General features: G+C 36.1%; 1 protein-coding gene across 4 annotated transcripts; it reads right to left on the bottom strand.

Moving 5' to 3' along the window:
• Nucleotides 1-3,418: 3,418 nt before the first annotated feature.
• Nucleotides 3,419-23,040, bottom strand: LOC125275962. 4 transcript variants are annotated; one of them, XM_048203332.1, is made up of 19 exons: nucleotides 22,577-23,040; nucleotides 21,338-21,454; nucleotides 21,162-21,227; nucleotides 20,826-20,967; nucleotides 20,635-20,733; nucleotides 13,810-13,884; nucleotides 13,646-13,702; nucleotides 13,393-13,476; nucleotides 11,634-11,726; nucleotides 11,346-11,441; nucleotides 11,162-11,254; nucleotides 10,964-11,038; nucleotides 7,377-7,478; nucleotides 6,990-7,142; nucleotides 4,862-4,981; nucleotides 4,564-4,659; nucleotides 4,288-4,374; nucleotides 3,994-4,089; nucleotides 3,419-3,873 (listed from the first exon to the last, which is right to left on the bottom strand). In XM_048203332.1, exons 3-19 carry the CDS (start codon nucleotides 21,211-21,213, stop codon nucleotides 3,804-3,806), a joined length of 1,590 nt encoding a protein of 529 aa, XP_048059289.1. In that variant the 5' UTR covers nucleotides 21,214-21,227; nucleotides 21,338-21,454; nucleotides 22,577-23,040; the 3' UTR covers nucleotides 3,419-3,803. The 4 variants fall into 4 exon arrangements, with proteins under 4 accessions (XP_048059289.1, XP_048059290.1, XP_048059291.1 ...); XM_048203333.1 differs by lacking the exon at nucleotides 20,826-20,967; XM_048203334.1 differs by lacking the exons at nucleotides 20,635-20,733; nucleotides 20,826-20,967; nucleotides 21,162-21,227; nucleotides 21,338-21,454; nucleotides 22,577-23,040 and adding an exon at nucleotides 19,247-19,827.
• Between the last annotated feature and the right edge of the window lie 103 nt (nucleotides 23,041-23,143).

Here is a 23,143-nt window from a genome sequence, read left to right as displayed (position 1 = left end):
CATTTATGCATCTATATTCAAAGGATACTCAAACAGACTATTAAACTGTAATGCAACACATTCATAACCACACAATAAGCGTAACAGCATTATGAATGATTAATGGATTTTAGTCCATGCATATTTACTTGAATCATGTCATTTATTGTGTGCATTGAATGAAAAGTACTGTCATACTAAAAAAATTCTGTTACCCCATTGATCATATTCAAGTGCAAAAAGATCACCAAAACACTCATCTGCCCAACTAGATAAAGGAATTAGTCATAGTTATTACAACTATTATTACATAGTTATTATAACTTTTGTGACAGCAGTGCCATTGCTTTGATACAGTTCTTGGTTCGACTGTGATGATATTTACAGAGAAAAGCTCATAACCCAAACTCAACTTCCTGAAATCCTGAGACTTTTCATGTGTTTTTTCTTAGCAGGCACCAAACAGCTGTAAAATGTTATTACAACTGAATTGAAATGACAAAAACTATACATGTAATATTTTCTTATGTCCATTGTGTCCATGGACGGGGTCATTGGCTATATAAGCGGGCATTCTGGCATAAGATCCTCAGGTTAATTCGACTGAAGCGATGACTCTGAGTTGTGCAGCGACATAGCATGGCCTGCAATACAGTACTCGTTACCGTATCTCAGAGAACCGAGGTTGTGTTAGTAACAGAGTACGTTCCCTTTCGATACTCGTACTGCATTACTAGGCGTGGTGGGGAATCATTTCAATCGCGCCGTGCTATGATTGAGGAACGTCTGAATGTGTGATAACTTGCCTTAAGCACTAATAAGGGCCTAGAGGGACCAAGTATAAGGGCGGTGTTACCCTAATCAGGGGCTCAAACATACACTATACTGCCAAAAGTATTGGAGCACCACTCCAAATCACTGAATTCAGGCGTTCCAAGAGTAGTCATCCTGAACGTCCGTTTCATAAGGGGGCGATTCAGGTCCTTGAGATCGAGGATGGGCTTAAGGCCGCCATCCTTCTTGGGGATGAGGAAATAACGGCTGTAGAAGCCTGACTCGCTCTGAGCTTGTGGAACCATCTCCACAGCGCCAGCAAAGTTATCACCTCGAAGCAGGGTCGTGAGTGTCCTTGCTCCCTACTGAGGTGGGAACCACTCCACTGAAAAGCCGGAGTCTTTTCAGTGGAGCTCTCTGAAAAGAAAGCTATCTATGAGCACAGAGAGGCGAAGAGAAGTATTCCTGAGCCCATGTTGTGATTTCCATTGCAGTAGCATTCCTGTATGTGATGCAGTGCCGTCTAAGGGCCCGAAGATCACGGGCATCCAGTATGGTTTTCCGGCCTTGATCCTTACGCACAGAGATTGTTCCAGATTCTCTGAATCTTTGAATGATATTATACACTGTAGATGATGATATCTTCAAACTCTTTGCAATTTTTCTCTGAGAAACTCCTTTCTGATATTGCTCCACTATTTTTCGCCGCAGCATTGGGGGAACTGGTGATCCTGGTGATCCTCTGCCCATCTTGACTTCTGAGAGACACTGCCACTCTGAGAGGCTCTTTTTATACCCAATCATGTTGCCAATTGACCTAATAAGTTGCAAATTGGTCCTCCAGCTGTTCCTTATATGTACATTTAACTTTTCTGGCCTCTTATTGCTACCTGTCCCAACTTTTTTGGAATGTGTAGCTCTCATGAAATCCAAAATGAGCCAATATTTGGCATGACATTTCAAAATGTCTCACTTTCAACATTTGATATGTTATCTATATTCTATTGTGAATAAAAGATAAGTTTATGAGATTTGTAAATTATTGCATTCCTTTTTTATTCACAATTTGTACAGTGTCCCAACTTTTTTGGAATTGGGTTCGTGTATATAAATTTAATATAGATGTTATATATTTATTTTATAAAAATTCACAGTTCAGTTAAAGACATTTCAATATAGATTTTTTTTTTACATATTAAACAAAAATATTATACATAATTATACCTTACTTTAATTTAGAATCATAAGAATTTTTTAATCAAATGGGAAAGAAAGATTTTAAAAGAAACTTGCATACATCTCGGAGAGAAGGTGAACAAGGAACCCCACGGGATCGCTGTATATTGGTGTACTCCACATATCTGCATTAAACAAAACTGATGAGCTATGTTTGAGTTATCAATGATTGAAAATAAATCTTGAGAGGGTTGATCTACATGTTAGAGGTGGTGGATTTGAACTGTTCAAACATTGTGGTTATTCATCTTCAAACCAAACTTGGGTCTTCAGCCAACAAAGTTTAAATCCTGTCCGGCTAGCACACTTCCCATAATGTTTATACATTAGGTTAGTAGGTGGTGAGTAGGTGGTCTTTAGTGGCTGTTCGAACACATTCGACTAAATGAGCATTTCCACAATGAAAGCAATCTGGCCGAATGCATTTTTGACTACCTCTAGAAGTGGTCAAAAGTGGTCTTAAAATATTTTCCTGTATTTAGCATCATCCACTTGTGATCCGATCGACCAAAACGCATCTAAATACTAGGTGTAAACAGGGCCTAAGTAACTTTCCAAGTACGTGCCAACTTATTGCCAAACAGTCTACTGATACTCTATAATGAGAGTTAGTTGACATGTAGTTGTAAAGTTACTTATAGTTAGTAGGATGTATAAAGTATTGAAATAAATTGTAACCATATAGTAAACTGTATGAATATTTGACAGTAAATATGGTTCTGACAATGTCAGATTGCAAGGGCTGATGAATGTTTTGTGCAAGAAATGCAATCTGTCAATATTAAATTGAATGTAGGTCATCACTTCAAAGCACTTCACCAATAATGTAGATCAGTGTGAAAGTTCATAGTTATGTGTGCTTATGATCAATATTTCTTCAATCAACAGCAGTTTTTAGGGTCAGTAAATTGCTGCCAACCAGGATGCTCCTTCTAAAACATATTATTACCACTAGTGATAATATTGTTTATAACCCTGTATTTTTACATACTGATAAAATAGAGCTGATTAAGATGTATCATTTCTAAGATCAATTTGCCTAACTTTTGATTATTATTTTTTTTACATAAAATTATGTCACATAAAATCATTTTGATGTGTAAAAAAAGTACTCATGAATATTTACCAGTATAAAATCAATTTTGTTGCTTTTGTTGTTGTTTTATTATTTCATACTCACACATTGCAGAGACACATTTCTGATGAGTAATTATCATTTTTATTTCATTTGCACTTGCTAAGTGTTAACACTTGAAAATAGATCCAGATGTTGTTGATGTCAAGATATTCAACTTTTAATTAATATGTTAAGCTGCAAAAAAAAAAAAAAAAAAACATATGTAAAACAAATCTAAATAAACTGTAAATTTACAGTGGAACAAACTTGTTTTACTCAGTATTTACTGATGTAATTATCCAAGCATCCAGCTCAATAACAGCAGGTAATGTTAATACATTGCTGGTATAATCCTGCTTATTGGCAGCAGTTGCAATCATATGAAATAAAAAGGGTAACTGCGACTCACAATTCTTATTTTACATGATATAAATTCGCAATTGCAAGTTATAAAGTCAGAATTGTGAGATATAAACAGACAATTGCGAGAAAATATCAGAATTGTGAGCTGACATTTTTCTTAGAATTGTGAGTTTATATCTCACAATTCTTACTTTATTTCTCAGAATTGTGGGTTTTAAAAAATGTTTTGTGAGATGTAAACTTGCAAGATAAAATGTCGCAATTATATTTTTTTTTTTTCCCGTGGTGGAATGTTAAGCCTCCATGCAATCCATGCATTTCCTTAATAGAGAGTTTACTCCAACAGAAAATCCCAGACTTCATGAAACATTTTGTTTGTGCGATGCAGTGACCTCTTGAAGGCTCTGAGGGAAAAATAAAAATTGTCAAGCTAGACTGTACTTCACATCAGTGGCACTTGCAATATAAACTGATATTTATATGGCTTTGTTCAAATGCAATGGTAAGAAAATGATAAATCTTACAAAACAGTTGGATCAATAATTTCATCAAAGCCATCAACCAGGTCAGTATATTGCTTCAGTTTCTCCAGGATCTGATGAATGGCTTGAATTAAGTTCCTTTATGATTCAAACACCAAAAAACAAAAAGAAAGCTTCAAACATGAACTGATTTCCAAAAGGTCAAACAAAGCTGAAATCATTAAATCAAAAAGGGGAATTAAGAGAGTATGTGTCTCTACATATTTATATTTTAAGATTTAGAGCAAAGCATTCAGAAATATATCATTGTTCCCAAAATAACATCTTTCCTCTTACTTTGGTGCTTCTTCAAGCTGCTCTCGAGTAAATGCTTTACTTTTCAACAGCTCATTAATGAAGTCGCTCCTCACACGGTTCAGTTCACTGTCAAATATAAGTTATACAGTTTCTTATTTATTATTTGATTGCTCACTTCATAAACAAAAACCATACTCAAGAACATGCTACATTTCAGCCAACAAAGTGTCTCAGAATCAGACAGTGTCTTTACCAGATTTCCAACCTCCTCACACTGGATATATAAAGAGGATAAAAATACTGTACATTTCTTACTTCACTGATTGCTGGTGTTCAGCATGATCAAAATCTCTGAATCCTTCAACGAAGAGAAAAACGATCCACACATAGAGGAACACATTCCTAATTACACTATAGCAAACAAAGGATGATTATGAAGAGGAATATATTATATATGCCTTACATACAGAGCAAAAAGCATAGATAGATAAATGTATCAAGAATATCTTTACTGAAAGGTGATCATATAACAAGAGAATTTATTCTCTGTTTTACTGGTTAAAATTTATTTTCATTAAATTTTTTTTTTTTTTTTTTTTTAACATTCTCTTACCGTAAAGGCAGTACAATTTTATTATTATGTTTGTTATTGGTGTAGTCCTCTTCAATGACTAAATGCATCCGAGAGAACATTTCCAAGATGACAGGTAGGTCCTTCTCCAAGTTGGTCCATCTGTAAGACAGAGAACAAAAAATAAAAACAATGTCTTACTATCTGGGCCGCATTAATGCTCGGGCTTACCTGGGCTTAAGCCCAGGGCCCCCGGGCTGAGGGAGGGCCCCGGTGATGCCGGAAAAAATATAACCGCATTTTATAATGTGATGACTGTCCCTTTAACATCGCTTTGCTTTGAATACATGTGCGGGTGTTTCAATTCCTGCGCGTGAAGTGCATCAAGACGCGCCGCGTCTAGCAGCAAGCAACTCACAGTATCGGTATCTGGACAACGCGGACAGAGTGGCGCTGCCTGTGTGCGTACACTCATAGGACTCGTTCACACAGAACGCGTTTTTGCTTTGAAAAACGCGAGACGCGAGCAGAGGAATGGGGGAAACCGCAAGGTATCAAGACGCTTTTTAAAACTTTTTTTAACTGATTTTAACTTGGCTGAACTGATTCATGGCTTTAGAACACCATGTCATGCGCGAGATGCTGCAAGACGCGAGCGCAACGGTTCTGCACGTCTGAAATTAACAATGAACAATACTTTTATTAACCTTACAGATGGAATCTTATTATAAAGTGTTACCATTTCATATAAATCCAAACAGTCATGCTTAGGCCGTGTGTCCACCAAAGCGTTTTTTCCAGCTGCTAGCGTACTTTTTCAATTGTTTTCAATGGCGTTTTTTAAACGCCAGGAGCGTAACGAGGCGCTGAGCGTCTTTTTCACGCTCAAGCGCTGAGAGCTCGGTGTTTTTTTTAACTGTTATTTGCTTCCATTTTACACTTTATTTGCTTCCATTTTAGAACACTGATTATTATTTAAATAAGATTTGTATTGTATTGTGATGATAAAAGAGAACTGAAATTGAATGCATTTCTGATTTGTTTACATATGTCTGCTGCATAACGATACAGTTTGCTTCCTCAAAACACTAGTTTTAATTATGCAACTTTGCTGCATAATGAATCGATTAAAGCGACCAGCTGGATATAAACTAATGCAAATAGATGGTAACAATCATGACATTAAACATTTGGGTCGAACTTACGTGTGTTTTTGTCACATTGTTTTAAAGATCAAAGTGCAGGATAAAAAAATAATTTTTGCCTTAAAGAATGAATTGATTCTGAACTGCCGAAATGAGTCTTCAGCAATTCCAGTCTCACTTCCTGTTACAAACCTACATAACAATGTAAAAAATTGTGTAATGGCAGCAGGTTGCTCACGAACAACAACTATTTTGACCCGCCTTCAAACACTGAGACTGGAAGACTGAGACTTCAAAAAGTTGAGACTGGAAGAGTTTGGTTTGTGTTGTTGACATGTTGACATGACATCTTTACGGTGTGAAAGCAAATCCACTTTGCATGCACTTCCAAAAGACAAGGACTCACGCTGGAATTGAAATGGTAAAACTGACGCCTTTTGTTACTGTTCGTTAGTGTTCGAATCACTAGCTGAGTCTCATTTCAGAGGCTGCGTACTCCGGAGCTCGCATTTGAAGGCTGCATACATCATTAAGGATGTCTTATTTAAGAAAAGTAACCATAATAAAATTGATGGTTATTCCTCGTGAGGTGCAAAATGCTGTATTTTCTTTCTTACTTTGCAATCCAACGGTTGTTTTTCTTAAATGAGCCGGCCTTAATGACGTATACAGCCTTCAAATGCGACCCCCGGAGGATGCAGCCTTCGAAATGAGTAGCCTATACAAATAGTTCAGACTATGTGCCAATATGTAGTTCATGCAGTAATATTTATATATTATGACAGACCTATAGGTTCGTATGTTTTGGTAATGGCATTTATTCATGCAAAATAAAAGGCTGATAACTTTGTGATTAAGAAGATTGAGTGAATGTAGGTAATAGTTCTGGTGGATGAAGGGCCCCCTCAAGAGGTAAAGCCCAGGGGCCCCTTGTAGACTTAATGCGGCCCTGCTTACTATTTTAAAATTTACATATTCATTCAATGTGATATAATTAAATCGGAGCAATGTTTCATGTTCCTTACCTGTAAGGTTTCAATGGATTTCTCCCATCACGAATAAGGGTTATATTATTAACTCTGTGAAGAAACCTGCTGATCTCAGTAAACCCAAAGCCGACTTCAGATAGTTTTTCATAAACAGGAAGAGAGTAAACAACAGCACTTTTGCCAATAGCCCTGTGAAATGTGCAGAACAAAGGAGGGATAATTTTTTCCCCCTTTAATTAGTCATTAATATCGCTTTAGGCATTAAAATCTGACAGATGTTTAAGAAGTCTATCTACATGTTTACGTGTCATTCACATCTGAAACAACACATGAACAACTTTTTAATTATCAGATACATGGTTACATATTCATTAATCATAAATAATGTCTGATTAATTTCATGTAGTGTAGATGTCTATTTACCAGTTAGACTGATTGAATCTGTCCAAACCAAGAACTTCATTTCCATGACTATAATAATCCAGGGCCAATTCAATGAATTTACCAAAATGAAATTCAGTCCACCTAGAAAATAAAATTAGAATCAGTTACAAGGCACAGTAAACATAAAACTATAACACTGTTTGTTCTGGCCCTTGATTCTGACTGGTTATGATTAATAAACAATAATAATATAATAAACGTCTTATCACACTATAAATATTTATTTAGTTAAAAGAATGATTAAAGGGTTAGTTCACCCAAAAATTAAAATTCTGTCATTTATTACTCACCCTCATGTCGTTTCACACCCGTAAGAACTTTGTTCATCTTCGGAACACAAATTAAGATATTTTTGATAAAATCCGTGTGCTATCTGGCCTCTGATAGACTGCAACACAACGACCTCTTTGAAGGCCCAGAAAAGTATTAAAGACATCGTCATTGTTAAAATAGTCCATGTGATTACAGTGGTTCAACCTTAATGTTATAAAGCGACGAGAATACTTTTTGTGCTCAAAAAACAAACAAAAATTACGACTTTATTCAACAATTTCTTTACTTCCATGTCAGTCTCCTACACAGTTGATGTTGTAAACACAGTTCAGCACTTCCGGGTTCTGCGTCAGCATCACAGCTCACGTGAACAGCGTTGGCCAATACTGAGCCAGGGTTCTGACCAGTGTTGGGCACGTTACTTTAAAAAAGTAATTAGTTATAGTTACTAGTTACTTCTCACGAATAGTAATGGAGTTAGTAACTGAGTTACATCATTATAAAATTAACTAATTACCAGGGAAAGTAACTATTGCGTTACTTTAAAAAATTAAAATGTCAAATAACTTGAATGCCCCCAATATTAAATATAAGTCTAAGAATAAATAATTCTTGATCTGACTCATAAGATGCGCAATATATCGGGAGTCATGGAGTGGGTCAGACATGATTTTGACCACTTCATTAAGTTTTGTTTTATAGAAAGCCTCTCTTTAAAGTGAATTTCGTTTTGTAAAAATTGTATCTTAATTTTAATCAATGTTTCATCAACCAATTGCCTGGATTTAATAAATAAGAAGCAAATATAGCAGGCAATATAATCATGGATGCGCGGGATCACTGGGGCGTGAACTGGAGCGCGACTTATAGGCTAAATGAACCGAAACTCAGAGTATAGGCTGCTTGCCTCGCAGACATGAGAAATATATCTATAGAAAGCTTGAAATTTGTACTTTAAAACGAAATAATTAAAAACGAAAAGATTCTCTTATTACTCTGATTATGTAATCTGAATGAAATGTGCATTTTCTCTCTAGGCGCGTCCAGTACATGCGGAGATGATGAGAGTCAGCAATGTCAATTTAATCTTTGCAGCCGACACTGATTCAGAAAACATTACTTTATTAATAAACAATTAAAATGTCTCCTTGTTGTTTTTTGTCATATTCATAATCATTACTTTTGCCGGTTCTTTATGGCAAGCGTTATGCGTGCGCTTGAGTGCATAGCATTACATAAACACTCATTATTAGTTTATTCTCTCCAGTATTTAAGAAATTAAATGAATATAAATGTGATTAGTCAACTAATGGCTTAAATGAACAACTAGTCGACTAGAAAAACGTATTTCACATATTTTCGATCCAGCATGTCACATGTTTATCGCAGTAGATAGGACCTTCGAACCAGAAAGACACAGCTTACATTTGACTAAAAGGTTTTTGTCTTTATGCTCAACTAAAGTGAAATAATGAGCATTTTCCACTTAGAGAAACAAGTCTTGCTCTCGCCTTGACTCGCCATGACTGCCGCACATACTTGAATAAATGGAAACACGGCCACAGTGCGTCTTCGTGGCATCCACCAATCCTACAGTGCGTCGCTGCTGTAAACAGGTTATGCTGTAGGCTACACTTCAGCCAAAATTAGTTAATTTAAAAAAGGTAACGTACAACGCACCATGGTAACGGTAACAGAGTTAATTTATTTAAAAAGTAATGCGTTACAGTATTAGTTACTGTCAAAAGTAACTGCGTTACAGTAACGCGTTACTACCCATCACTGGTTCTGACGTGCTGCACTGTTTACTATGTGGACAGCATAGGAGACTGACATGGAAGAGAAGAAATTGTTTAATAAAGTCATTATTTTTGTTTGTTTTTTGCACACAAAAAGTAGTCTCATCACTTCATAACATTAGAGTTGAACCACTGTAGTCACATGGACTATTTTAACAACGTCTTCACTACCTTTCTTTGAAAGTGGCAGAAAGCTCATGGATTTCATCAGAAATATCTTAATTTGTGTTCCGAAGATGAACAAAGTATTCAAATTTACCTTTCTTTGAAAGTGGCAATTTCAGTCTATCGGAGGCCAGAAAGCTCATGGATTTCATCAGAAATATCTTAATTTGTGTTACGAAGATGAACAAAGTATTCAAATTTTCATTTTGGATGAACTAACCCAAATGCAAGTTTCCCTATAGTCAATTAAATGGACATAGTAATGGTTTCCCTAAATGAACATGGTTTAAAAAATTTATTTAAAAATTATATTCAAGTATTTTTGTGTTTGCCTACAAAAGTATTGCTTTTCACTGAAAAAAAAAAAACTTTAACTCTTTATTTTACTTTTACTTTAACCTTCTTTCACTTTGCATTCGCTGGCAAAACTTTTGTGATGGAAAAGACATGAGGTGGGAGTAAAACTGATATTATAGGCCACTTATATTCATTATAATTACATTTTAGTTATTTATAATAGGTTATACCTACTAATTATATAATACTTATTGTTAATTATTAATTTAAAAAGTACTTCTGGCACAAGCCTACATTTAAGTTGACGCCATGGTGTTTCTTATTTGTCGTCTCTGATTTAGATCTCAATGTGTCCTAAACTGATACATTTAAAGGTGCCCTAGAACCAGTTTTTACAAGATGTAATATAAGTCTAAGGTGTCCCCTGAATGTGTCTGTGAAGTTTCAGCTCAAAATACCCCATAGATTTTTTTTAATTAATTTTTTTAACTGCCTATTTTGGGGCATCATTAACTATGCACTGATTCAGCGCGTGGCCCCTTTAAATCTCATGCTCCCTGCCCCCCCTTGAACATGAGCTGGCATATCCATTGAGGAAACAATGGTGTTTGAAACTCACTGTATGTCATTTCCATGTACTGAACTCTTGTTATTCAACTATGCCAAGGTAAATTCAATTTTTGATTCTAGGGCACCTTTAAAGGTAAAGTTTGTTGTTTCTGTGACACTAGTGGTACCTAGCGGACTTACAAAAATACATCATATTTTTTAAACGCACCTTTTGCACAAAAGCTCTGGTTTTACGGTTGCTTGTAAAGGCACGTCTCAACAGGTAAAGGCTACTCTAAATAAAAGGTCCAACACATTAGAAATAGCCTACTTTTTGCTGTGTTACTATGTTATGAGTAAGTGAGTAAACTGTCTAGAGAGAATGCAAGTGACTCTCTTATTAGCTATAAACCCATTCAATGTGTCTGCATCGGGCACTTTTTTTTTTTTTTTACACATGATGCACCACCCAGCATAGCCTACCATTTAAAAAAATTCTCCACTAGCCACTGATTTTCACCATTTGCCAGTGCGTTTCTCACCAGCCCTTCCCATTGCCTGTAACACACAAAATGAAGTTATTTTTTAAATGCTCATTTTACTTTATTTTCTCAACCTGTCTTTAAACTACACAATCAATATTGTCTATTAAATACAAATATATACATCATTGTATCTTACTTATTAGAATCTAAGTATTTCGCATGGAATGATGGACTTTCAGTGTGTTCTAAAACTTTATCCCAGTAAAAAACAATCAGTCCAGATGCAGTTCTAGGAAACACACAGAAAAGAAAAATGTTATTAGGATGTGTCATAAAGTAAAATATTGAAGTTTGTAATTAATATTAGCAAAGGTTCTTACCTTAATGATATAAGGAAATCATTCTTCTCTTTTTGCCTTTCCAAAATTGAAATTTCAAAGGCTTTCTTTCTAATCTGATCCATAACCATCTGCACTCTACGGAGAAAACGACAAGTGGTTTATGAAATGATGCTTTATGAAATCATTTTTGTTATGGGCTTATGTGTGCATTTTAGCCCAACACTTAAGTTTGGAGGTCAATAATACAAAATGCATCCATTTTATTGCATCATTAATCCAGTATAGTTTCTATTTGCTATAACAGCATGGTTTTAAAACAGCTCTTACTCCTCATGAAGTTGGTTAAAGTCTATTTTTCCAATGTTCGAAACAGTATCCACCCCAGCTTCGATCATGTTCAACAGCTGGGATCCCACCACCCTTTTAGATGTCAAAATACAGAATGCCACTTTTTAATACAGTACACTTTTAAACAAGTAAAATTATTTTGTAAAATGCATGTTTAAATCACAGAATCTTACAAAGCCCCTAGGGAAATGTGCTGCATCCAAAATCGAATACTTCTCTATAGTACAAGAAAAACAGTATGCGAACAGAGTAGTATGTCTGAATTCATATAGTATTCGAAAAACATAAGCGAAAAGTACCTGGATGACCTACTACTTCCGAAGAGATTCTGAAGTGCGCATACGATGGACACTTTACTATCCCATGAGGCCACGGGAGAGGATTTATGAATGGAGTTGAAGGGACGTAATTGATGCTGGTAGGTCATGTGACAGTAACAACATGGCGGATACAGTACGTCCGGATTTCATTCATGCTACATGCATTCATACTACATATTTTTTCCAAAGGTCGTGAAGTAAATTTAAATTCAAATGCAGTACCTATTCAGACAGTATGCAATTTCAGACGCAGCTATGGTGAGATGGGAGGAAAAAATATATGTCAATGCGTTTGCGTTTCTTTGCTTTCCCTTGCAAAAACTATGCGTTACCTCAAGAAACTTAGCGTTTGCTTGCAAAACCTTTGTGTTCCCTTGCAAAAGTTTTGTATTCCCACCGAGAAACTTTGCATGCCCTTGAGAAACCAAACAAATGCAAAATTTCTCGGGGACAGGTCGTGGCCAGGTGTGGTGCCGAATTCCTACCCCTGCCAAATTATTACCCCCTATTATTAGTAGGTTTAGGATTAGGGGTGAGGTTAGGATTAGGCAATCAGATAGCGACTTCAACGAGTCACATACGGTGCCCCCTCCCCCCCTCCCCCTCCATTGTATAGGCTAATCGATGCGATAAAACGTAGGCTACAATACAACTGGCCAAGAAACAAGCAACGATATCAGAATAATCCTGTAAAATTGCTTCCTATAGGGCGTTGTTTACATTACTTCAAAGTTACTGTTTGTAATGTAAAATGTAATTAACTTGAATATAGGCTACATTATTAAAACAGTCTAGAACTCACGCCTCAGTTTTTGACCTCAGTTTTACTATAAAGACTTGATACATTTAATATAAATATATGGCGGTCTCGGGTCTACAGACAATTCCTTGGACTTCATAGCTTGGTTTGTGCTCTGACATGCACTGTTAACCGTGGGACCTTATATAGACAGGTGTGTGCCTTTCCAAATCATGTCCAATCAACTGAATTTACCACAGGTAGACTCCAGTGAAGTTGTAGAAACATCTCAAGGATGATCAGTGGAAACAGGATGCACCTGAGCTCAATTTTGAATGTCATGGTATGGTTGTGAATACTTATATACATGTGATTTTTTCACTTTTTTTGCAAAGATTTCAAACAAACTTCTTTCACATTGTCATTATGGGGTATTGTTTGTAGAATTTTGAGGAAAATGAATTTAATCCATTTTGAAATAAGGCTGTACCATAACAAAATAAGGCTGTAACATAACCAAATGTGGAAAAAGTGAAGCGCTGTGAATACTTTCTGGATGCACTTTATTCCTTCACCATGTTTCTTTAGGGACTCTGTAGAATCTGCTCATAGCTTATTGCTAATAATGTTTTAAATACAGCATTAAATAAGTTCAAATGAAGTTAGAGTGAGGTCTTACGCCTTGCCCAGAAGGTAACTGAAGAACTCCATGGGTTTACTGTAGATTGGAGGAGCTCCTGGAGGATAGAATGACTCCATTTCTCTGTAAGAAGTCAGATGAATAAATCAAGTTAAGAGCAAAACCTGAAAGGTACATGGCGTGGATGGTGGTTTTATAAGGTCATTATGTTGAGTGCACACATCTTAGACAAGAACTTTGACAAAGGAACACTGGATCTTGTGTTCTCCACTCTCTATGAACACATGCTTACTTCCAGATCTCCACCATCGTCAGGTTTTTAAAGCTCTGACGGTAACTGTTCATATACCTGTAGAAGAAGAGCACATTCATGGGTATTATATTGGGTTTCAGAGAACTTGTCAGAAGTAAACAAGATAGTGTCTTAAGAATGTGTAAAGATAATAAAGCTCTTACGGAAAGAAAAACTTGTCAGAGATCTCCTTGATCGTTGCCCCAACTGGAGCATCAGCCATGAACGAAAAAAATCTCCTGTGAAACAGAGAACAGGCAATATAATCACCAAAAATCCTCCATAAATAAAATAAGACAAATTTGTTCTTTATCTAATAATTTTAACCTGTTCACATCAAGAATGATAACTAACTCTAACCATGAGGTGGTAAAATCATTCTAACTCCTCATGAGGATGATGCATTAAAGGGTTAGTTCACCCAAAAATGAAAATTCTGTCATTTATTACTCACCCTCATGCCGTTCCAAACCCGTAAGACCTTTGTTAATCTTCAGAACACAAATTAAGATACTTTAGTTGAAATCCGATGGCTCCGTGAGGCCTGCATATAGGAAGCAATGATATTTCCTCTCTCAAGATCCATAAAGGTACTAAAAACATATTTAAATCGGTTCATGTGAGTACAGAGGTTCAATATTAATATTATAAAGCAACGAGAATATTTTTGGAGAGCCAAAAAAACGAAATAACGACTTATTTAGTGATGGACGATTTCAAAACACTGCTTCAGGAAGCATCGGAGCATAAATGAATCATTATAATATTAATATCTTAAAGTGCATATTGCAGGTTTAACATTTTTTTTCGAGATGAATATATAACCTTGTACAAAAATACCATATAAAAAGGTACTGCAGGGTTTAAAAATGTTTTGCGAGACATAAGGGCATTAATTTAGTAGATAAAGTGACGGTCTCTGTAAAAACCGCTTTTTTTCAGCGTCGCGTCATTTTACGTCACTACAGGGAGATGTTCGCAGAGCTCTGCATAGCTGCCAACTCTCACGCATTCAGCGTGAGACTCACGCAATTGACCCAATTCTCACGCTCTCACGCCACACCCTATGGAGTCAAATTAATGCCTTAAAGTTTTGCACAAAAATAAAGTTTTGCAAAACAAAAAAAAGAATTGAGCAATAAAAAAATGTTTTGCAAACAAAAATAAAGAATTGCAAAGGAAAAATAAAGTATTGAGCAGAAAAAAGTAAGTTTTGCAAACAAAAATAATAAATTGCAAAATAAAATAACGTAGTGCAAAAATAAAAATATAATCAATTACAAAAATCAATGACAGCTGTAATCCTATTTTATCTTTGCCACATATTTTTCATGCTCAAACCTACTAAATCATTTGCAACGCTCATTTTTATCTGCGTTTCAGTCAAGCGTGCGCTCACGATACCGGTTTTCTTTTGCGCTGCACTTTTCTGTGCGGTTCTCTTTATGGCACTGGTTTGACGTGGGGGTGGAGTCAAGAAACGGGGGCACGCCCCCGCGAAACACGTCATCGGCAGGAGACGCAGATCGCAACAGAACAGATCAAGCATAGAGACAGACCCTGCATCCCAATGTGCATACTATCCACCCTATCCACCCTAAATAGTATTGAATATTACTAGTGTCACATACTATTTAGGATGGATAGTATGCACATTGAGACGCAGGCAGAGTGCATTTATTGAACAATCCAACTGTCTCCAGGCTGCCTTCTTGTCTTTTCTGACTCATTACAAAAAACAGAACAATGCCTAAAAGGTGCTGTGTGTCAAGGTGTACAGCTAACAAGCTAAAAAACCCAGAAATAAGTTTTTATAAGCTGTCGACCCCCAAAAACGAATGTTTAAGGACACAAAAGTGGATACAGGCGGGTCATATTACTATAAGAAATGCATTGGAGGGGGTCGTAATCGGCGACAACATATGCTAAACAAACCAACAAAAACAAACCATTCATTATTTTTAACCATGTCAAAGAATTATTTCACCTGTCGCCGATTACGTTCCCCTCCAATGCATTTCGCGGGGGTGTGCCCCCGTTTCTTGACTCCACCCCCACGTCAAACCAGTGCCATAAAGAGAACCGCACAGAAAAGTGCAGCGCAAAAGAAAACCGGTATCGTGAGCGCACGCTTGACTGAAACGCAGATAAAAATGAGCGTTGCAAATGATTTAGTAGGTTTGAGCATGAAAAATATGTGGCAAAGATAAAATAGGATTACAGCTGTCATTGATTTTTGTAATTGATTATATTTTTATTTTTGCACTACTTTATTTTATTTTGCAATTTATTATTTTTGTTTGCAAAACTTATTTTTTTCCGCTCAATACTTTATTTTTCCTTTGCAATTCTTTATTTTTGTTTGCAAAACATTTTTTTATTGCTCAATTCTTTTTTGTGTTTTGCAAAACTTTATTTTTGTGCAAAACTTTAAGGCATTAATTTGACTCCATACCACCCCCATATTCTCACGCAGACTCGTGCAGCAGTGAGGGAAAAAAAATCGCGCCACATGATCTCGCAAAGCAACGCGCAGAGAGACCAGACAGACAGTGTACAGTGAGTTTTTTGTGACAATTGTGAGGGAAATACACAATTTATTCCCATAAACTGTGTCTTCTGTTCTCCCTCCCATCTGTACCGTGTGAATTGTGAACGCAGGCAGGTCAGTGAGTTACAGGGCGCTCCGTGTCTCCGCCCAGTTTAGACTAGTAACTAATAGGCCTAATATGCTGTTACATAGTTTATAGGGGAGTGACGAGCGAGACTAAATTGTGACGAGATTTCTCGTCGAGGCGAAAAGTAGTCTGTGATGTTGCCATGACAGAGTGTTAGGATGATTAGGAAAGAATATGCCACCGCTACGTTTACATTACGCCTCCACTATCATTTTGCTTTGTATTTAAATAAAAAAAAAACCATTTAATTCAGTTGGATAACGGTCGCCGCCGCTCCATATTTACAGAGTTACGCGCGATCACGAAAGTGAAAGTAAACGCGAGCGCGCGTTCAAACGCGATTTCAATACCCCGCATTTGAAAGCGGCTCCATGACGAATACAGATATCTCTCAATATGAAAGCTATTTAAGGCTGGGCAGTGTAGTTGTAACCATCTCTTAGCTCTGTATCAAAGAAAAATTGGTCTTATTTGCACTTTGAATATTGAGAGACTATTAAGGTTGCATCTATTGTAAAGTGTTACCATAAAAATGAATAACAGTTTTCTCTTAATCTCATTAAGCACAAACAATAAGGTTTCATTTGTTAACATTAGTTAATGCACTTTGAACTATCATGAACTAACAATGAATGACTATTTTATTTATTTAACTAACATAAACAAAGATTAATAAATACTGTAGCAAATATATTGCTCATTGTTAGTTGATGTTGGTTAATACATTAATGTTAATAAATGAGACCTTATTGTAAAGTGTTAACATTTTTATTTATACTGTTTTATTTCTATGATCAGTTTGTGGAAAGGAGTTCAGTTAGGAGGTCAAAAGTTGTAGAAAAATCATAAATCATGTACAGTAAGGTCTGAAGAGACTGAAATCATACAGAAGAGAAGTCAGTCAGTTGAGTTTGTGGCAAAACCTTTTACAGTACTTGAGTATTGTTGTCTTTTACTGCATATGATAATTCATAGTCAGAAAGTAGAACTGAAATGACATTCATTACAAGATGATTAGTTAAAACATTTCAAATACACCTGCAGAATATTTTTTCTAGTCGTGTATTTCGCCATCTTGTCTCGTCTCGTGAACTCAATCTCGAGTCTCGTCTCGTGAGATACCTGTCTTGTCACACCCCTAATAGTTTATATAGAATTAAGTTAGCATTAGCAGAGTTGTCTGTTTTGCAGCACTGAGCAGTTATTTTAAATAACTTTATCATAAAGAAAAACAGTACAAAAGAAAGCCACGCCCCTCCATAAGCCCCTCACCCCAACCAAAGCCCCGCCCCCAAAATCTCACTCTAAGCTTAACTCAAAAGTTGGCAGCCCTGCTCTGTGTTGATTCAGTGCAGAATATACTGGTATTTAGCAACAGCGGCTGTGAATCAGTGTGTTTTCGGTAGTTTTTGTATTCTATTTATCATCGTAATGGTAAATTATTGTGTTTGTGGAGGTTGCACAAACTTCAGCCTGTCAGGGCATCGAGTACAGAGGTTTACTAACAAGAAAAACTACGCTGCTATCTTCTGTGCCGGGGTTTGTTTTGTGCAGGTGAAGAGACGGGACTTCACTTCTGCATCTGCGTCGAAAAACGCGTTCATTTTAGACTGGAGGATTATCATCCTGGCGATATGATGGAGTTCAACATTGTAATACTTCTGTAAATGATTATATTAAATGAATAAACTTACACACGCTATGCTTCTTCACCGTTTTTACTTGAATCAATTTCAACACTGATGAATACAAATTATGTACACATGCATACAGTCTCACACTCACACAAAACAGTTTTGAATGATGTGCTGGTAATGTAAATACTCCAATTTCATGCATGCCATGTATGTAAACTTATATATACATTCAAGTTCACACAACTACATAATCACGGCGTCATACATCCTCACACAATCAGTGAATGGGCACGGAATAAACTCATAACACAGAATTAATGAATAAAGGATAACATGAAATAGCCTACATACAGTAAGTTAACACTATATGTTTGGCCGCCGGCGGGAGACATGATCACGGATCCGTCAGAGATGCAGTTACGGTGCACATTTTAAGTTTTGTGTTTGATTATTACATTTGCTAACTACCAAATCAGTCGTGATGAGAAACGTCTATATCACGTAACGTTAGTGTGGACGGATATTAACGCGTGTGACATACGCTTGATCAAAGTTATTCGTTTCTGTTATAGTAATCAGTTAGGCCTACTCCTAGATGACCAATAGCTTTGCTATTGCCTGATTCATGATAATAATCTGTACAATATTGTGATCTGAGCACATGTCGTTAACGTTATATCTATAAGCTAACACCGGTCTCTGTCCTGTTCTCCACTGCTTCTCACACAACAGCTCAATTTGTCTCTTTTGACCGTTATTCTGTCTAATTCTGGCCTGTCCCTGCTCTCTTGACCACATAGCAGGCTAATTGTATGGCTGTGATTAGTTATACGAGTATAAATAAGCATTTACAATTTCCTCAGCATCCGAACTGTCATTGCGATCCATTGTTTTCCTATAGTTTATATTGATCGCGTTCCCTTCAGTGACGTCACGTCCGATTTGGCATTTTTCAGATGCGGAAGTAAAATTCTCTCACAAAAAACGACTCCAGAAGCCTATGTAGCGTATTTATGCGTGTTTTTTCAAGAAAATCTATTTCATACATTATTTTTCTACACATTGAATCACTAAAGCTCTAACCTGCAATATGCCCTTTAATATCTTTGTGTTCTGAAGATTAATGAAGGTCTTACGGGTGTGGAACGGCATGAGAGCAAGTAATAAATGACAGAATTTTCATTTTTGGGTGAACTAACCCTTTAATATCTTTGGAGAGACAAACAAAAAATCATCTTGTCTAACGATCAGTTCAGGAGATATCTACAGATGAGACATATACTCACAAGTATCTTTACCTCCCCCTCATATGCTCCCAGGGGTAAAAACATTTTCAAGATGATCCAGAAGTACTGAAGGTACTAGCCACAAGGCATCTAAATATTATTCCTTACTTATTTGTCAGATGGGCCAGATGGGTCAGATTAGTTCTCCAGTTAAGATAATTTGGGAAAAAGATATGGCGTGCACACATGAAGATAAAGATTGGGGGAGGATCACTGGGAATTTAAAATAGATGTTCAGAAATATTAGAGTACATCTCATACAATTTAACATTTTACACAGGTCCTCGGGTGCTCCGGTTTCCCCCACAGTCCAAAGTCATGCAGGTTAGGTGAATCGGAAATGCCAAATTTTCATAGGATAGTGTGAATGTGTCCCAGCACTCTCAGTGCTGGGTTGTGTCAGAAAGGGCATCCAGTGTAAAACCTGAGCCACATCAAAGTGTGAATGAAGTGGACCTTGCAAATGAGTGTGAATATCACTAGGAAAATGGATGGATGGATGGATGGATGGATGGATATAAATAAATATGACTTAATTAGGACTGTCAAATGATTAATCATGATTAATCGCATACAAAATAAAAGTTTGAGTTTGCCTAATATATGTGGGTGTACTGTGTGTAATTATTATGTATATATAAATACAAACACATCCATGTATATATTTGAGAAATATTTACAAGTATATTTATTTATTTATATTTTTATATAATTTATGTTATATATAAATAAATTTTTTTGTACATAAATAACATATTTCTCTTAAATATATACATTAATTTGTGTGTATTTATATATACATATTATTTACACACATTACTCACACATATATTATGCAAACTCAAACTTTTATTTTGTATGTGATTAATCGTGATTAATCATTTGACAGCCCTAGACTTAATTAAATATGGTAAATGAGAAACAAGTAAATATCGTCTGAAGCTTCTTAAGGGCAGTACCAAACAAAACACCAATCACCAAACACAATCAACACAAAAAAGTTTACACCCCCCGTGTTGCGTTCTTGAACATCAATGACCATTTGCACCTTTTGTAACAGTTGTGTATGAGTTCTCAGTGTTAAAAGATGGATCTAAAAACCATACAATCACTGTTGGAACGGGTTCAAATATGCAGAAGATGCAGGGGGGAAAAAAAAAACAAAGAATGTGCAGGACCTTTTCTGAAATACAGGCAGTTTAACTGCTCAGGACAAAGGACTACCTTTCAACTAACATTGATCACAAAACATCAACGACACGCAGTATTAAGAATTGAGCGTATATGTAAACTTTTGAACTTGTTCATTTGTGATTTGTATTCATGACTTAGAATAAACAATATGTTATTATCATTACACAGTATTTGTGACCGTTGGACATACTTACTGTGGTGATATAGCTGAATTATCCTGACTCCCACTCTCAGCATTTTTTATTGGTTTTGCAAACTCTCTTAATGATTTCATGAGTCTTTGGACATTGATCCTGTAAAAACAAAATGGTTATGATCACGAAGCTGCTGAAATTACAATTCAGTAGCAGTCACTTTAAGTTACATTATCCATTGTTGGTCTTGCCTAGTTTTTCTGAACTGATCATCTTTCACTATTTTCTCTGTAGCGTTTCTGACTTTCTCCAGGAAGTCTAAAAAGACTACAATCCCAGAGTTGACGATTTGTTCATTTAAGTCATCATATGATAGTTCAACGCTCTGCACGCCTTCAACAAAGACAGAATCATTAACAACTACAGAGAAACTCAAAAAAAGTATTACTACCACAAAAGACAATGTCAATAGTTGTCAATATGTCCAGAACATTATTATTATGGCTATCACATAAATGCTGCATTTGTCTATTCAAGATTAAAGGTTTGTTTTAATTGTTGGACCACAAAGAGAGGAAAGAACGTACCATAGCAGCTGAGAAATGCAGATAAACTTACAACAGCCAAAACTTTAATCATGTTTGCGTCTTGTGCTAAAAGAGAGTAAAAAAATTTAAGCACTAAACAAGCCATTAAGGAAGAAAATCAATCGATGTCTAGTTTGTACTGAATATTACTGACAACAGAAGAGACAAACACTTACTTTTTGATCCGTGAGTCTGTGTGTGTACTAAATATTCTTCACTGTCTGACTCTTGCTTATATGGGTCATTACTTGGTCAACCGTCCACAGGAGAGCAAATGTGTGTACTTTTCAGCACTGAGCAGGGCAGAAGGTCAGATGGGGACAAAACAAACATTTATCTGTTAATATTTGAGTGGTTTGTTCATTGGTTCTTACTGATGGTGTCAATTCAGGTTAAATTTCCTCAGACAAAATTGGACAAAAAAAAGTACATTTACCAGGGTGAAATGTTTATTATTAATAAATAATAATGTGCATGTAATTAAATTGTAATATAGTTAAAGATTAGTTTAGCATGGACAAGATGATGCTGCATTCAGTGATATTTTAGTATCATCGATATACACAGCAAAATCACCAGAGTTAAATCAACTCTACTCGGAGAACATATGGTCCCTCTCTAAATAGTGTTAAAGTAACACTGAAGCAGAGTTAAAGTTAATGAGATAAGTAAGCGATTAATTAAGTGATGATTGAACGTTAGTGATGAACACCTTCTGTTAACAAGCAGAATCAATGAAAAAAACTTCAGCCTGACTTAAGCCACAGTTTTAGATGAAATCACCTGAAGATAAAAGACATTATATCTCTCAATATCTCAGCAGAGGAGGATTATCTTTTCTTCAGTGATTCTGCTTGTTAACAGCAGGTGTTCATCAATAATGCTCATTCATCACTTAATTAATCGCTTAATTATCTCATTAACTTTAACTCTGCTTCAGCGTTACTTTAACACTATTTAGAGAGGGACCATATGTACTCCGAGCAGAGTTGTTTTAACTCTGGTGATTTTGCTGTGTACTATTAGCCTATAGTTTTTATTATTTTGAATTAGTAATTGGCTGTTTTTGTCATTTTTAATAGTTTTTTAATGTCTATATAGTTGTATTATGTACGAGATATTAAAATGTGGCAAGCTTTCCTGTCTACCCCCAGCATTTAAAAGCATGACAGGATGAATGCAAAGCATAGCAGGAAGTCTTGGCATTTCTGTTCATTTGCATCTGTGTTACTTGTTAATCTGCCCTTTTGCTCAGTGTCATAAATTTGTACAGTTTAGATTTTTTTTTTTTTTTCATTAGTTAGGTTAGATGATGAATTTGAGTTAGTTTGGGTTTGTTTTTCTATCTTTTGTTGCCTTAATGCTCATTTTCTCGCCACTTCTACTTCCCCTTGGTCTCCAAACAAATTAGTCACCGTGACAGTACTGCAAACAGAGGTGAGCTGATGCAATAGAAAGCTCCAGATTGACAGCTTCTGCTGCTTGGGAGCTTCAAGTGTCTGTCATTTTACTCAGAAATCCAGCCACACAGATCTAAAGCCAACATCAAAATAAAACAATATTACAAATCATATCCTCTGACTAAAACAGATAAGGTCGGACGGCATGATTTTTCATTTGTGTCTATAATGGCGGAAAAAGAATGTGGTTCTGGTTCATGTCCATGTAGTGCAGGTTGTGGAAGCAGAATTTCAGCGTCCTCTGCTGGTTGATGGTGGCTCATGAAATAAGATGAAGGTGAAATGAACTAGCTTTCCCCCCTTTATATAATTTGTCTCATAACAACTAAAAAAGATTAAATGTACACTCAAAAGTACAACCAAGGGCAGTCAAGTGTTGATGCATGTTGCTTTTTTCCTTTTTTGCTGACTTGGTAGATCCACAAACAGATATTAGCCACTTTCTCAGACTCACTGCTGCCATCTTATGCCAGCATCTTTGCATGGTGCTTCAGTGGACTAGAACTTCATTCTGATTACATT

The sequence above is a fragment of the Megalobrama amblycephala genome, linkage group LG9, assembly GCF_018812025.1.
Source record: "Megalobrama amblycephala isolate DHTTF-2021 linkage group LG9, ASM1881202v1, whole genome shotgun sequence".
NCBI lineage: Eukaryota > Metazoa > Chordata > Actinopteri > Cypriniformes > Xenocyprididae > Megalobrama > Megalobrama amblycephala.
The sequence above is the reverse complement of the archived record's forward strand: the minus strand, read 5'-3'. Positions and strand labels throughout refer to the sequence as shown.